This window comes from Bos taurus, chromosome 3 (assembly GCF_002263795.3).
Source record: "Bos taurus isolate L1 Dominette 01449 registration number 42190680 breed Hereford chromosome 3, ARS-UCD2.0, whole genome shotgun sequence".
Classification (NCBI taxonomy): Eukaryota; Metazoa; Chordata; class Mammalia; order Artiodactyla; family Bovidae; genus Bos; species Bos taurus.
The window spans coordinates 22,821,421-22,838,775 of record NC_037330.1 but is presented as its reverse complement, the minus strand read 5'-3'; the positions used below and the strand labels follow the sequence as shown (position 1 = coordinate 22,838,775).

The 17,355-nt window shown below is 43.9% G+C and overlaps 1 protein-coding gene across 35 annotated transcripts in view; it reads left to right on the top strand.

Moving 5' to 3' along the window:
- The window catches only part of PDE4DIP (phosphodiesterase 4D interacting protein), a 238,485-nt gene extending 226,775 nt beyond the window's left edge, over nt 1-11,710 (top strand). For 13 of the 35 annotated variants that reach the window (XM_059885010.1, XM_015463419.1, XM_059885009.1 and 10 more), the window contains 8 exons: nt 3,467-3,706; nt 5,364-5,480; nt 6,041-6,267; nt 7,312-7,491; nt 8,583-8,721; nt 9,030-9,076; nt 9,941-9,992; nt 10,671-11,710. In XM_059885010.1, coding sequence (XP_059740993.1) covers nt 3,467-3,706; nt 5,364-5,480; nt 6,041-6,267; nt 7,312-7,491; nt 8,583-8,721; nt 9,030-9,076; nt 9,941-9,992; nt 10,671-10,816 — 1,148 coding nt within the window. In that variant the 3' untranslated portion in view covers nt 10,817-11,710. Of the gene's footprint in view, nt 1-3,466; nt 3,707-5,363; nt 5,481-6,040; nt 6,268-7,311; nt 7,492-8,582; nt 8,722-9,029; nt 9,077-9,931; nt 9,993-10,670 lie in introns of all 35 variants that reach the window. The other 22 variants (XM_024990000.1, XM_059885012.1, XM_024989998.1 and 19 more) reach the window with 4 other exon arrangements.
- The last annotated feature ends 5,645 nt before the right edge of the window (nt 11,711-17,355 follow it).

Here is a 17,355-nt window from a genome sequence, read left to right as displayed (position 1 = left end):
TTTTATTTTTCCCAATTTGACTAATATGTGTCTGAGAGTGTTCCTCCTTGGGTTTATCCTGTGTAGGACTATCTTCACTTTCTTGACTTGAGCAACTGTTTCCTATCACACGTTAAGAGTGTTTTCAGCTGTTATCTCTTCCAATATTATCTCAGGCTCTGTCTCTCTCTTTTCTCCTTCTGGAACTCCTATAATACAAATGTTGATACATTTAATGTTGTCCCAGATGTCTCTTAAAACTGTCCTAATTTTTTAATTTACTTTTTTCAATTGAATGTATTTTATTAAGACTAATTCTGAATGGAAAAACATAGCCAGAATAGTGCCTTTGGCATCTTATTTGAAGCTTTCTATTCCATTCTATTCCCTCATCTCCCTCCTTCATTTTATGTCAAGTTACAAACTTGGTTTCATGATAATAAAATCAGTCTTAGGCCTCTGGCATGCTTTCATGCAGAGTTTTGTTGAAATGGCTCCAGTAAAAAACAGGGAGACCACCTTGTACTGTGTGCCCACTAATGGCACCGGCTTTGTACTTGGATGCCAGGTAGACATCTACCACCTTGTGTCAGAGCCACCTCCAGAATTTGTACTCTATGAGTTTATATCCTCACAGCACCAGGTGGTGTTCCAGGGATCACCCTTCCTGTAAGGATCCTCCTTGTAATGTGGATTCTTTATCCATGGGGAAGAAAAGGACTTTTGAAGAATGATTCTTGAGAAATGTGCTACATACTACTGTATTGCATGATATATTTCATAGATTCCATGTCAGTCACTTTTCCTTGGTCACGCCAGAAGATTTTAGTTCATGAAGCCAGATGGTAAGAGTAGTCCAAACCCAGCTTCTTAACCAGCATTGGATAGTCACTCCAGCTGTAGACTTTTTCATGGAAAGCAATGTTGTAGGAGGGCCAATATCCTCTCCGCAGAGCATTAAACTGTCCTTATTTTGTTTTCATTCTTTTGTTCCATGGCAGTGATTTCTACCATTCTGTCTTCCAATTCACTTATCTGTTATTCTACCTCATTTATTCTGATACTGATTCCTTCTAGTGCCTTTTTCATTTTAGTTACTGTATTGTAAAACTCTGTTCTTTATACCTTCTAGCTCTTTGTTAAACATTTCTTGTATCTTCTTGATCTGTGCCTCCATTCTTTTCTGAGATTTTGAATCATCTTTACCCAACATTACTCTGAATTTTTTTTTGGTAGATTGCCTACCTGCACGTCACTTAGTTGTTCTCCTGGGGTTTTATCTTGTTCCTTTGTTTGGAACATATTTCCCTGCTGTCTCATGTTGTCTAAGTTTCCGTGTTTGTGGTCTCCTTTCCATAGGCAACAGGATTATAGTTATTTTTGCTTCTGATATCTGCCACCTAGTGGGTGAGGTTGGTCCAGGAGATTGTTCAGGCATCCTGGTGGGAGAGACTGGTGCCTGCCTAGTGGTGGGTGGACCTGGATCTTGCCCCTCTGGTGGGCAGAGCTAGGTCAAGGGGTATGTTTAGAGGCATCAGTGGACTCCTGATTACTTTATTCAGCCTGTCTGCTAATGAGTAGTGTTGTGTTCCCATCCTCCTGTTGGTTGTTTATCCTGAGGCATCCCAGCACTGGAGCCTATAGGCTGTTGGGTGGGGCCAGGTCTTGGTGCCAAAGTGGCAACCTCCTGGAGAGCCTCCTGCTGCTGCTGCTAAGTTGCTTCAGTCGTGGCCAACTCTGTGCAACCCCATAGACGGCAGCCCACCAGGATCCACCATCCCTGGGATTCTCCAGGCAAGAACACTGGAGTGGGAGCTTACATTGTTGAATATTCCCTGGAGCTTCTACCACCAGTGTTCATATCCCTACAGAGAGCCAGGATACCCTCCAAGACCTGCAGGTAGGTCTGGCTCAGGTTTCTATGGTGTCATTGCTTTGGCCTAGGTCCCAGTGCTCATGAAACTTTGTGTGCACCCTCTAAAACTGGAGTCTGTTTCTCCTAGCCCTGTGGAACTCCTACACTCAAACCCTGCTGGCCTTCAGAGCCAAATGCTCCAGTAGCTCCTCCTTCCTATTACAGATCCCCAGGCTGGGAAGCCTGGTGTGGGACTCAGAATTCTCCTGTGGGAGTACTGCAATATATTTTCCTGTTTGTGGGTAGCCCACCCAGCAGGTATGGGATTTGCTTATATCATGAAAGCACCCCTCCTGCTCTCTCACTGTGTCTTCTTTGTCTTTGGATGCAGAATATCTGTTTTGGTAGGTGCCAGCGTTTTCTGTTGATGGTTGTTTAGCAGTTAGTTGTGATTTTAGTGTTTTCAAAAGAAGAGGTGAGCTCGTCCTTCTACTCTGCCATCTTGTCCTGCACTCTTCATTTATTCCATTTCGTGAGAATATTCACATAGCTCACTGCAGAAATAACGTGTTTGGTTAAGGCCCATGGCTCTGATGCAACTGGATGCATGTATCATATGGTATATGCATCCTATTACCTTGATAAAAACTGAAACAAATTCTTTTTAAACACATTTGACTTCAATGTTTTTAGATGAGCAATTATAGTCTTATAGAATATTTCTTAGATTTCTTCTTCCCCCAGTACATAGAGAAAGGCTATGGGTGATGAGTGCAGGTAAAAAGGCAAGTAGAACTTGAGAAGTCCAATTAGTTATGATCTCTCCCTCTCATTTTTTTTTTAATTTTTAAAATTCATTTATTTTTGACTGTACTGGGTCTTCACTGTTGCACAGGCTTTTCTCTAGTTGGGATGGATGGGCTTCTCATTGTGGTGGCTTCTCTTGCTGAAAAGCATAGGCTCTAGGCATATGTGCCCCATAATTGTAGTTCCCAGACTCCAGAGCACAGGCTCAGTAGTTGTGACCTATGGGCTTAGTTGCTTCATGGCATGTGGGATCTTCCTGGGCCAGGGATTGAACTCACGACTTCTGTGTTAGCAGGCAGATTCTTTACCACTGAGCCACCAGGGAAGCCCTATCCCTCCCATTCTTAAGTGCTGCCCAAAGGCCTGATGCCTTCTTCTTCCTGTCCCCTTTGATTCCTGAATGTGGAGGTCATCACATCTTCTCTCTCAGTCTGTGTACTTCTCCAGCTTAGTATTGATCTTCTGCCTTGAAAGACCCTGCTCTCTAGCCTGAAGGACTAAGGTTAATAAGGAGGAGAAATATTAGGTTTGACTTCATCTGCCAATCATGTGCCCTCTAAATGGACAAGGGTCATTTGAGTCTCAAGGAAACTCCAGGCTGGAGTGTGTACCATCTTAATATGTGCCAGTCCTCGCCCAGGAAAAGTGACATCCCCATCACAGCAGGGGATGTAATGGTTCTAAACAGATTCTAAGCCACATTAGTCCTGGGATTCTGAGATTACAGTGGGGTCCTTGGCAGAAAGGAACGTCACAGAAGAGTGTTCTGACAGATGCTTGGAAACACTTGGTTCAGTGCCACCAGATCTCTCTCTCTCCTTTCAGCTTATACCTGGGATGCCTGTCACCAAGTCCCTTTGAGCAGTGACTTGAGCCACCTGGTGGCAGAGATCCGAGCTTTGCGAGGGCAGCTGGAGCAGAGCATTCAGGTGAACAACTGTCTGCGATTGCAGCTCGAACAGCAGTTGGATGGTGGTGCCAGCAAAGCTGGCCTCAGCTCCTCCTCCGTTAACCAGAAATTCCCCACCAACACTGACCCTGGAAACAAGCAGCCATTCTTCCAAGGTAGGAAGGAAAAGGGAATCATGAAGCCCTCAGCCAGTGGGAAGGTCCCCAGGATGTGTGTGGTGGAAGGGACAATATTGCCTCTTCCACACTCCTTAGGGTCAGGGTGAAATCAAAGATGCTTCAGTACAGTGCCTTGAGGGCATGGAGTTTGGGGTAAGATCTGGCTCCAGATTCTGAGTTTGCCGCTTACATGTTGTTTGCCTTAGGAAAAGTGCTAAAACTCCTCAAGTATTTAAGCCTTAGCTTCCTGTTCTTTAACATGAGGATAATAATAATATAAACTATTATGTGGAGCATTAAATGAAATAATTTACAAGTACCTGACACCATGAGAAGTACTCAAAACAATTAACAGCTGTATATGTTAATGCCTATTCCTTATGTTTGTGGAGTGTTTTAAAATTTACCATGTTTTCAAATAATTTTTCAAATAATTTCATCAGAGCTAGTGCAGGATTTACTATCTCTGTATTTCACATGAGAAAATATAGGCACTGAGACAATTAATTGATACGCTGAGGTCTGTGGGAGTTAACAGGCCAACCCAGGATTTAAAGCAGAAGTTTTGATTTGCTGTGTTCCTTCTCCTTCATTATGTTCTGTCTCGGTATTGCTTCTCTTCCCTCTCAGGCTTTGCCCTCTCAATGCCTCCCCACAGCACCAGCCAGGACTCATTCCTGCTGGCTCAGTCACTCCTCCTCATCATCATATAGCAGAGAGGCCTGAGCTAGAAATCTGGTTCTAAGCCACATTTGCCTGAGTGGGATCATATCAGTCTCTTCGTGATATTTTCCAGATTGCGGTCTGGTCTCCACTAGGGCATCTCAAACTCACCAAGGCTTATGTCTCCTATTCTTCTTATACTAGTACATATTTTCCAGTACTGACTCATTAGAACAGTGATTAGAGAGCAGAGTTAAATCCCCATAAATCCATTCACTTCTTGATCAAATATTTTAACATATGTACTGCATATCAGTTCAGTTCAGTCGCTCAGTCGTGTCCGACTCTTTGCGACCCCATGAATCGCAGCACGCCAGGCCTCCCTGTCCATCACCAACTCCTGGAGTTCACCCAAACTCATGTCCATCGAGTCGGTGATGCCATCCAGCCATCTCATCCTCTGTCGTCCCCTTCTCTTCCTGCCCCCAATCCCTCCCAGCATCAGAGTCTTTTCCAATAAGTCAATTCTTCACATGAGATGGCCAAAGTATTGGAGTTTCAGCTTTAGCATCAGTCCTTCCAAAGAACACTCAGGACTGATCTCCTTTAGAATGGACTGTTTGGATTTCTTTGCAGTCCAAGGGACTCTCAAGAGTCTTCTCCAACACCACAGTTCAAAAGCATCAATTCTTCGCGTATATTTATGCATATTTATATTTAGTTACAAAGCATTGTATTAGACATACTGCATACAATATTGTATTCATATTTGGGATTAGAAAAATACGCCTAATAGTTTTTTCAAATTACAAGCTTTTTTCTCATGGAACAGCCTTCACATCTTATTTCAAAATAAGTGATTAGTTTGCTGTTGGTTTTGATTGTGGAACATGGGTGATGACTGTATGAGAGGAGGGTCATGGTGCCTTAGATCTCCAGTGGAGTGGTGTGTTCCAGGGTTCCTAAAGCTGTGGCTGTCTTTACTCCCTAGATTCGGTTGCCTCCCCTCCAGTTCGGGATGTGGGCATGAATTCTCCAGTTCTCGTCTTCCCCAGCTCTTCTTCTGCGGCTCCTGGCCCAGAGACCACAACCTTCAGTAGGACGAACGGTAAAGAGGGCAACCACAGGACTCAGGGTCTAATGATGGAAAATTATTAATACAAGTAACTTTTGGTTCTCTGTATATACATTATCTGAATTTAGAGATTTTTCTCTGCATGTCCCAAGGCCTTTAGCCCTATCATTCCACCTCCTGTGGCTGCCTTTTTTGTTACTACTCTTCCTCATGTGGTTTTCCTGTTGCTCTGGTATTGCTTCATTGTACTGTAACCTCTTCCTTCTTGAAAGTGCTCTCTGTATCCAGCTTAATTTCCTTGTCTGTGTCTTCTCAACCCCCAAATTAAAAAAAAAAAAAACACATTAATGTCTTTCCTGAATGTTTGTCAATAAGGATAAAATTTACCTCCTGGCAATTTTATGATTCTGAGATGGTGAGAGAAAGACTATAATAATATAGAACCCAGAATATGTATGGACTTCACAGGTGTGCTTTCCAAAACTGTCGATCTTGTTTCTGGCCTCTTTTACTATTTGATGTCCCTTTTGGATTGAACTGAGGATGACTATGAATAACAGTGGGTTCTTTGTTGTTGTGGTTTTATTCCTCAGAGCTGGGTTTGGATGCTTCTCCAGTAATGAAGAACCCTCGCAAGCTGGAGGGCGACGCTACTGATGGCTCCTTTGCCAATAAGCATGGCCGCCACGTCATTGGCCACATTGATGACTATAGTGCCCTAAGAGAGCAGATTGGGGAGGGCAGACTGCTGGTCAAGAAGATAGCATCACTGGTGAGACCAACCTGCAGCTTCTCTGGTCTTGAAGCTCCAGGCATAGAGGTAATCACATTTTAGCTCTTAGGTGCAACTTTTCCTTAAGCCCTTTCTTCTTTTGATTTTAACTCCTTCTCCCACTATCGTTTTTCCTGCTCCACATCTCTCACCAGCTGAGGATGTATCTTCCATTTACATCCAGCTAGGGCTTCCGTCTTCACCAGCTAGTTTCACTACCAGCTTTGTTCTGTTCCAGATGTAGCTGACTCTCCATTTCCCCTGAGAACCACAGAAAAGCATGTGCAGCATTGCCATCCTCATCAGTAGAGCATGTTAAGCATCAGCATACTTGCAATGCTGTTTGGTTCTTTATTATCTGCTAAAGTCACACTGGGATATGATCATTTGTAGGCAGGATAAAATCACTTCATCAGTTGCCTGGGAATTGAGAATATTCATCCATATGGGCCAGATGTGTGGAAGGGGTGAGGAGGGTGGCAGCCTTGGATTTCTCTGCTCAAATTGAGCAGGAGAGGAGAGCAGGCCACAAGGCTTCTCAGAGTCTTTCCCCAGGGAGAGACCTAGGTACCAGCCACTGTGCTGTCTTAGCTCCAGGAGCCCCAACACGTGAGAGGGAGACCCACACCTGAGTCAACAAATACAACAAGGGGCTCCAGGCACAGTGCTGGAAGTGCTGACGGAGTGAACCCAGAAGTGGCGATTATCCCAGAAGGAAGGCGACAGGTTCTTGGGGGTTAGGGTGCCACTAGCGGCTGTGCAGTTCTCTGGGGAGGAGAACATGCCAGGTAAAGGGAGCAGCACTCAGTCCTTTGAGCTACAAATGGTGCAGCCCATTTGAAGCATAAGGCCTGATTTAGGGAAGGGCAGTGGGGGTGGGGGTACAGTACAAAAATAGGAACCTTAGACTCCAGAGCACAAAGCAGGACTAAAAGCCAAAAAGTGTGGAATCAAATGAATTCTTACAAAGTGGGAGGTCCTTGCTGAGGTCAGAGAACCTTGGCTTCCAGGTTAGAAAAAAGTCTCACAGGTTCAAGCAAGCCTGTGGCCGTACCTCGCTCACAAAGGAAGCTGAGGCCTGTGCTCTCTCAGCCACAGGGATGCCCATGGCTACTGCCCCTTTCCCAGGTGATGGGCAGCGAAGGCATCCAGGAGCTGAGGAGCAGCGCCACCGCCCTGCACCACCGGCTGGAGGAGTCGGCCTCCCTCCTCACCATGTTCTGGCGAGCAGCCTTGCCAAGCTCCCCCGGCCCTGTGCTTGTGGACAAAGTGGTAAGAAGCCAGCATCCTCTACCGGTTCTGCCCCCCAACTAGCCTTCTACCTCCTCGGCCTGCAGAGCCTGAAGATCAGGAGCCGAATGGGCAGTTGGGACAAAGGTGACATGAGGCGTGTGTCCCTGGAGGGAGACCTCTCCTCCGTGGTGAGCGCTCTCTGTGCAGGTCTGAAAACATTCCTCTCCTCCCAGCCTGACCCCCAGGATAAGGAGCCAAACAGGAGAAGAAAAGAACATAGAGGAGGCAGAGACATGAGAGCCCTGGTAACCCACAATTGTTCCATCCCTTTAACTTTCTAAAGTTCAGCTGAGCTGAAGTTCAGGGCCATTTAAAACATCAACACCTCCTTTTCCATCCTAAGCCCACTCCCACTCACCCCCAAGTCCACATAGGCAGACAGGATCACAGAATGTCACCAGGAGTGGACCAGCCCTTTTTACCCACCCACTGAAATCCCAGAAAAATTTCCACTTAAACCTGTGTCTCTGGGTCAAGCCTGGTGAGAGTCAGCCTCCCCCAGGTGCTCTCAGATCTTAGGCCACTCTGGTTGATGATCTTGGATTAGGTAGATTTCAAAATCCCTCCTAGGGGTTTCATTCTAGACTAGTATCAGTGATAACTTTATGGGATCCAACTTTGCTAATTGCAAGGAGGAAGTATTTTGCCATCCTGAGGTTGGCAGATATATTTACAGACTTGTAGACTGTCTCAGGCCAGCCCTGTCTCCCCAGGCATAATATTCCTAATGACCAAGTTTTGATGCCCAGGTAATAGAACTATGTCAGCACTAAATCAGAGCTCTTACTCACAGCTGGGAGTTTCAGTGTGGCCTGGACTCAGGTTCTCTGCAGCAGCTGGAGTGTGGCCTGTGCTCGTTTGCACAGGGGCTTCCAGGTCCTCAGTGTTCCCACCTCATGGCCCATCCTGAGCCATCACCTGCTGGAGGGTTTTAGAGGCTTTCATGAGGGAAATCTGGTTCACAAATACTTGAGAAGATTGTAGAATCCTATTTGGGGTGTAAAGAGCCACAAATCACAGGGTGCTTTAGGCCTTCTGACCACTGACAGAGCACCTATTTTTCTTCCCAGGGAGAGTCTATGAAAAAGGAGCTTCTGGAACTGAGAACCAAACTATCCAAACAGGAAAGTCTCCTTCAGAGTACATCTGAGCGTCTGAAGACCGCCAACCAGCAGAAGGAGAGCATGGAGCAGTTCATCTTCAGCCAGTGTGGGTGCCTGAGCCAGAGAATGGGACAGGAAACTGGGGGGCCTTCCAGGCTCCCCACCTAGGCTGTGAATGGACAGTGACCATAGAGGCTAGGGGATGGGGAAGACTGATGTGATATCCCTGAACCTCCTGTGCCATCAGTAATCATAGAGGCAGAGGAGGAGATGTGAGGGTGGAGGGGAGCAGGAGACCCCAAGCTTAGTGGCCAGAAAGACAAGCTTTAGAACACACACACCCAAGACAGATATGGACCCCGCTGGTAATTTCTGCCTTTGGGAACTGTTTTTTTGTTTGTTTGTTTGTTTCAGTGACCAGGACACACGACGTTTTGAAGAAGGCAAGGACTAATTTGGAGGTAAGGAAAACACTGCACTGATCAGAGCAACTATCACCGTCTGTATCAGAATGCACAGGTGACTCCTGACCTGCACTGACCTTCCAAGAGGAAATTTCTGGTCCATCTGTGAGCGCACAGGTTCTCAATGAACATCCCTCTGGATTCCATCCCCATCAGTCCTCCCACCCTCATCAGAAACCTTCCCTGACTTCTCAGTTCACTCTCACTTTATCATCATCTTCTCTCTTGACCCCAATTCTCTCTCCTTTATGCCACGTCAGGACTGGGGAGAAATGCAGTTCAGTTGATTCTCAAGGTCAGAGGACATGTGGGGTCTGCCTCTGAATGAGCTTTCCAGTAAAGGAATCCTGAGGCCAGTCACGGGTTCCGGGGTTCCTATGTCACTATATGAAAAACCGATGGAAAGATGCCACCTAACAAGTTGATTTCACTGCATAATATTGGGCTGAAAGCAGCAATTTGATTTTGACAAGTTTTTCTTTAGGAAACAACATAAAATCATTGGGTCTTATTGATCTAAAAGAGAACTTGGTAATAAGGAAAAACTGAAACTTAAAGGGAAAGATTATTTATAAGGCAGGCATTCTCTATGTTTATTGAAAATACCAATGCATTCTCTAGCAGCCACTTTGAAGAAAAACTTGAGGTGTTAGAAATGGCTTCAAAGTCAAAAACCAAGCCTTTTACCTTGGACTTTAAAGCTTTGCCATAATCAGTTGAGTTCATTCCTAGGAATGTTCCTAAATTGTAACCTAAAAAGATGTTGACCCCACAGTGTGAAAATGGGTTGGGCCATAATTTAACCCTGATATTTTTTCCTGCTAATTTCTTCTGATTCCTTTCTTTCCTGAGCCTTTTTAGAAGACCTCTTACAAGACTGCTTCTGTAAAGCCTTATTCCTGTCCCAGCAAAGGTAACCCAACAGCCTCTCATACTCGCTGGCTTGGGAGTCTCCTTCCCACTTCTGCTAGGCCACTGGAAATGGGCCAGGGCCCCAGTTCTAATCCCAGGCTTGTCACTAACTGGCTGTGTGGCTTTGGCTGGCCCCAGTCTCTGTGAGACCACTGACCCTCATCTGGAAGAGGATGCGCTAGATTTAGATGATTTCTGAGGGCCCTGCTGACCTGCCCCCACCGCCCTCCACCCCCGTCTCCTCATCAAGTAAACAGAACATAAACTTAACAAGGGCCTGCCTCTCAAAATGCCCTCTCCTTCTTAAAACAGGCCACTTCTATATGTGCCTGTTTCATGCTAAGCATATCTTTTCCTGGGAAATGACAAAAGTCATCCTCGTTCTCCCAAGCAAACTGGAGAGTGAGCTGGCCCCTGAAGAGGGAGCCGTAGGGTCTGGCCACCTGGTGTGCAGTGGCTGTGAGCAGAGATCTGGCCACAGGTGGTGTGGGAAGGTTTCACTCTAATCTGGTGGCACCCGCTGCTCCTCCAGACCTCAGCGCCTCCCTTCAGCTCATCCTCTTGACAGGCTCTCACCACGATCCTGGCTTCTGTCACCACTCAGCCCTCTCCAGCCTGTTAGCCACCAGCAGGATCTGATAATGGACTCTTACTTCCATTGTGTTACTTTGGTCTCCAGGTGAAATCCCTAAGGGCCCTGCCATGCACTCCAGTCCTGTGACCCTTGCCTTCCAGGAGACATGCAAGAAGCGAAGCCACCAGAGGTCCTTAAAACAGCAGGAAGGATGGGCCTGTGCCCCTTCTTCACAGCTCCCTGTCTGCTGAGGAGGATCTGGGCCCTCCTCCACACCTACTGGAGGGTCTGGAAGGAGTCAGAGAGATTGCCTCGTGGGCAGGGTGAAAGGCAGAGGGTCTTTCCTGCAGTTGAGGAATAACAAGGCAGGGTGCCCACGGCTCAGCACTAAGGAAAACATGCCTAGTTCATAGAGGACTTTGTGACACTGCTTCTGAATACGCTGGGGGCATGGGAGCCAGCAACAGACATTTCTTGCCTCATCACCTGTCCTCAGAGGGTCAGCTCAGGGGAAACGACCTGCTTCTCCACAATGCAGCATGTGGTCCCCACATTGGCACTCCTCGGCAGATCTGAAAGCACAGGACTGAGCAGCGGTGCCCTGCAGGACAGTGTGGGCAGGGGGGCCCGACTGCCTGACCCAGGGCCCATGCAGCTGGGTCACTGTCAGGCTGGGCATCAGTCGACACTGCAGCACCTGACTACTTTGAATCCATGTGGTGGGAGTGGTGACTCCCATATGCCATCTCATGCATAGCCTAGACTTCCTACTTATATTCTATTGTGATCTCCAAAAGCTGTACTGACTTTACATATACTGTCCCCTTTTGTCATCCCAACTTATCTCTGGGAACGAGGGACTAATGGCCACAGCAAGCCCACTGAAAGTCTTGTGTAAAGCAAAGCAGTGATCATTTTTAAGTGACATGCAAGAGGCCCCCAGTTGTGCTTGTGCTGAAGCCTAGTCTGTGTCTTCACAAAAGTGCTTTAGAAAGTGTGTATGTGTGTATAAATGTATGATATATATTTATATATGTTGCTATAGTGATATGTGGAAAGCTAACATAACTGGTGGACAGGGTCAGTGAAAGGAAATGACACAGTCTTTTTGGTGGCTATTAAAGCAGACTATGTATAAAAAAATAGTTTTCTTTGCCTGCTTAGTTTCCAATTTCTATACCAGCCTGCAGGGTGAGTGTGTAAGAATAGGAAAGACAAACTGTCACTAAAAAGCTCAGCATCTGAAGCAGAATCAAGATGCTGTAGTAGCTGGTATGGAGATCCCCTCCCCCACAAACACATCAAAAATACATTCACATGTGGGACACTTATTAATGGAAACTAACTGGAAACTAGCGTAACTCCTGAAAACCAAAGCTGCAAGAAGGATCTACACATAACTCGGTAGGATGGGAAAGAAAAGAATCTGTCCGGGTTCTGGGCCCCTGGGAGGGATCTGCAAAGAGAAGGTCCACAAGGGTAGACCCGGCCCTGGAGTTAGCAGGTCAAGTCACAATTTGGGCATCCCAGTCCTGGGGTCCTGCAAGGAGTGGCCCGGCCCCCTTGCCTCCTGGGAAATCTGAGACAGAAGGTTTGGAGAAGTCTAGACTCATCAGGAGCACATGCTGGGTTGCTGACAATCAGGGTGGAGAGTCGTGCACTGTGAGCAGCCTCCTTGCTGTATTTCCCAATCCAAAGGGGCCAATGCCCTGGCCCCACTCACTCCATACCACAGTCTGGCACAGGATCTTGGCAGATACTTGATCTAGCTTTGCAGAGACAGACCAGGACAGCTGGGGTGTAATCCCGGAATAGCCTCAGAGGCCATAGTCAGTGAGGGCTCAGAGCAACAGGTGTAGATGCAGCAAACGTTAGTGTGTGCACAGGGCGGCACAACAGGGCCGTGCAAGGGCCAAGGGGTGAATCTTGAGCAGACAGGCCCTGAGAGAGGACAGAGACAACCCAGAGGCCCTGGGGTGTGGTCCAGCTGGGGCTTTGGTGGCCATCACGAACACACCACACTGAGGAGTATGTAGTGGTTTGTCTTCCAGTTTAGCACCAGATCTAGGCAGACAGGTCCTGGGTGAGGTCTGCCACAGAGGCAACCCAGATCTCAGGCAGCAGTGCAGCCACCTCAATCCTTGCAGCCACAACCCCCCAACCTCCAGCCCCAGCCCACTCCACACCACAGTCTTATACTAGATCTGAGACAAACAATAGGGACATAACCTTGGACTGACCCTGAGTGGAGCTGTAGATGTATATCCTCTGTGAATATATGGCCCTCACTTGCTTCACCACTCACTTCCTTTGGGGCAGAGCATGCACTCAAGGGCAACAGCCTGATTAAACCCAACCCTCAAGGCTTCTACTCCAACAACTGGGGAACACACCCTGCCCCTGAGACAGCCATGATACAGAGCAGAGAGGAAGCCCCACCTCACATCTAGCACAGGCTTTCGATACTACACCACCAATCACACCCCACTATCAAGGGGATAATGACCAGCACAAACTGAGGAAAGACTTGACTGGCATCCATCTGAAACCAGCCCTCACACCAAAAATATGAGACTCATGGAGGCTACACAGGGATACTCCCACATAAAATCAGCCATTCAAGACCACAATAGATAACTGTTTCTCCTAAAATCATACAAAGTTAAGTAAAATGAAAAGGAAGATCTACTCCCAATTAGAAGAACAAAAGAAATTCCCTGAAAGAACAAATAATGAAACAGATCTCACCAGTCTACTAGACCAGAAGTGCACAAAGAGGTAATAACTCAAGATAATAAAAGTTATTTATGACAGAATTGCAGCCAATATCAACTCAATGGTGAAACACTGAAAGCCTTCTCACTAAAATCTGGAACAAGACAAGGAAGCTCATTCTCACCACTTGTATTCAACATAGTATTAGAAGTCTTAGCCATAGCAATCACACATGAAAGAAATAAAAGGTATTCAAATGAAGGGGAAGATTTAACATTGTCATTATATGCAGATATGACACTGTATATAGAAAACCCTATGGACTCCACACAAAAACCACTAGAACTGATACACAAATTCAGTAAGTTAGCAGGATACAAGGTTAACATACAGAAATTGGTTGCATTTCTTTACTCCAACAATGAAATATCAGAAAGGGAATGTAAATAAACTATACCTTTAAAAATTGCAATCCCCAAAATAAACTGCTTAGGAATAAACCTCACCAAGGAAGTCAAAGGTTTCTATGCTGAGAACTATACATTAATAAAGGACATTGAAGATGATTCAAAGAAATAGAAGGATATCCCAGCTCTGAATTGGAAGAATTAATATAGTTAAAATGGCCATACTACTCAAAACAATCTATGGATTTAACACAATCCTTTTAAAATCATCCATGACATGTTTCACATAACTAGAACAAATAATCCTAAAATTCATTCGAAACCATGAAAGATCTAGAATTGCAAAAGCAATCGTGAGGAAAAATAACAAAGCTGGAAACATAATCCTCCAAGACTTCATTCAATACTACAAAATGATAATAATCAAAATTATGTGGTATTAGGACAAAAATGGACATGTGGATTAATGGAACAAAATAGAGAGCCCAGAAATAAACCCACACATCTATGGTCAATTTACCTTTGACAAAGGAGGCAAGAACATACATACAACAGGAAAAAGTCTCTTCAGCAAGTGGTGTTGGGAAAGTTGGAGAGCCGCATGTAAACCAATGAAGTTAGAACACATCCTCTCACCATACACAAAAATAAACTCAAAATGGCTTAACTACTTAAACATAAGACATGACACCATAAAACTAGAAGAGGCAGAACATTCTCTGACATAACTGTGCCAACATTTTCTTAGGTCAGTCTCCCAACAGAAATAAAAACAAAAATCAACAAATGGAACCTAATCAAATTTACAGACTTTTGCATAGCAAAGTAAACCATATAGAAAATGAAAAGACAACCTCTAGAATAGGAGAAAATATTTTCAAATAATGCCGTCAGTAAGGGCTTAATTTTCAAAATACACAAACACCTCATACAACTCAACAAGAAAGAAACAAAAACAACCCAACCCAAAAATGGGCAGAAAATCTAAATAGACATTTCTCCAAAGAAATACAGATGGCCAATATGCACATGAAAAAATGCTCAACATGGCTAATTATTAGAGAAATGCAAATCAAAACTAAAATAAGGTTACCACCTCACACCACTCAGAATGGCCATCACTAAAATGTCTACCAGTAAAAAAGGGTGGAGAGGGTGTGGAGAAAAGGGAACTCTTCTGCACTCTTGGCAGAAATATAAGTTGGTGCAGCCACTGTGGAAAATAGCATGGAAGTTCCTCAGAAACTAAAAATAGAATTACCATATGATCCAGCAATCCACTCCTGGGTATATATCTGGACAAAACTATAATTCAAAAAGATTAATGTACCCCTATGTTCATAGCAGCACTAGTCACAATAGCCAAGACATGGAAAGAACCTAAATGTCCATTGACAGATGAATGGATAAAGAAGATATGATACACACACACACACACACACACACAGGAATACTACTCAACCATAAAAAAGAACAAAATCAAGCCATTTGCAGCAACTTGGATGTGACTAGAGATGATCATACTAAGTGGAGTAAGTCAGAAAGAGAAAGACAAATTCCATATGATATCACTTATATGTGGAATCTAAAATATAACACAAATGAACCTAACCATGGAACAGATTCATGGACATAGAGAACAGACTAGTGTTGCCAAGGGGGAGAGGGCTGAGGGAGGTATGGAATGGAAGGCTGGGGTTAGGAGATGTAAGCTTTTATATGCAGAATGGATAAACAACAAAGTCCTACTATATAGTCCAGAGAACTATACTCAGTATCCTATAATAAACCATAATGGAAAAAGAATATACATATATGTATGTATAACTAACTGACTTTGTTATACAGCAGTAATTTACACAACATTGTAAATCAACTATACTTCAATAAAAGAGGAGGTAATAAAATGCTAACTGAATTAAGAAAAAGTATCAACAGAAATGTAGGTCACTGTAACAAGGACCTAGAAACCATAACTATGAACCAATAAAAAATAGATAACTCAACTGCCAAGACAGAAATATAATCTAGAAGCAATGACTAGCAGACTAAATGACACAGAAGAATGAATAAGTGATCTTGAAGATAGCATAATGGGAATCAAATCCAAAGAGGAGATAGAAAGACAAATTAAAAAAAAGAAAAGCACAACTTACAAGACTTATGAGACAACAGAAATCATGCCAGCTTTCACGTAATAGGGAGTCCAGAAGGAAAATAAAGAGAAAGGGGGATTGAAAATATATGTGAAGAAATTATGGCTTAAAACTTTTCAAATCTAAGAAGGAAATAGAAATCCAGATACAGGAAGCACTGAGGGTCCCAAACAAGATGAACACAAAGAGATTTATACCAAGACATATCATACTTCAAATGGCAAAAATTAAAGGTAACAAGAGGATTCTAAATGCAGCAAGAGAAAAACAAAGAATCAGTTAAAATATAATTTCTATAAAGCTATCAGCTGATTTCTCTGAAGAAATTTTGCAGGCCAGAAGGAGTGACATAATATATCTGAAGTCCAGGAAGGGAAAAAAACCTTCAACCATGGATCCTATACCCAGCAAAATGATCATTTAGTATAGATGAGAGAGAAAGAGTTTCTCAGCCAAGTAAAAACTAAAAGCATTCAGCGAGATTAAACCTACCCCCAAAAGAAATATTAAAGGGTCTTCTCTAAAGAGAAAAGAAACAAGAATCTATAGAAAAGGAACATCACAGTTGGAAAGGTATACATACAAGGACTGAAGATCACTTAAATAAGCCAGTAGAGATTTTGAAAAACAATGAAAAAAATTGTCAAAGCAATTGTAAATACAAATAGCAGTAAGAAGATAAGCATGAAGATGTAAAACAGGACGAAGTCACAAAACGTGGGGAAGGGGATTATAAAAATGTAGATCTTTTAGAAAGTGTTTGCACTAGTATGACTTCCAATTTAAAGCAAGTAGATATAAATTGTGAGTCAACATACTTGAAAATAAGGGTCAGTGCTTGTTAATGCATATATATGGAATCTAGAAAAATGGTACTGATGAACCTATTTTCAGGGCAGGAATAGAGATGCAGATGTAAAGAAAGGACTTGTGGACACAGTGGGAGAAGGAGAGGGTGGGACAAATTGAGAAAGTAGTATTGACATACATACACTACTATATGGAAAACAGCTAGTGGGAAGCTGCTATATAACACAGGGAGCCCAGCTTGGTCATCTGTGACAACCTAGATGGATAGGATGAGTGGGGTGGGAGGGAGGTCAAGAGGGAGAGTATATGTGTACAGTTATAGCTGCTTCACGTTGCTGTATGACAGAAACTAACACAACATTCTAAAGCAATTATTGTCTAATTAAAAATAAATTTTTAAAATAAAATAAAATAAATGATGAAAACCCTATTTTAAAAAGATAGCTGTACCACAATGTTTACCTGAATCTTCATAGAAGCACTATTTACAATAGACAAGACATGAAAACAACCTAAGTGTCCATGGACAGATGAGCGGATGAGGGAGATGTGAACTATGTACATATACAATGGGATATTAGTTGGCTGTGAAAAAGAATGAAATATTGCCATTTGCAGCAACACAGATGAACCTAGAGATTATCATACTGAATGAAGCAGAGAAAGACAATTTTATATCATGTATATGTGCAATCTGAAAAA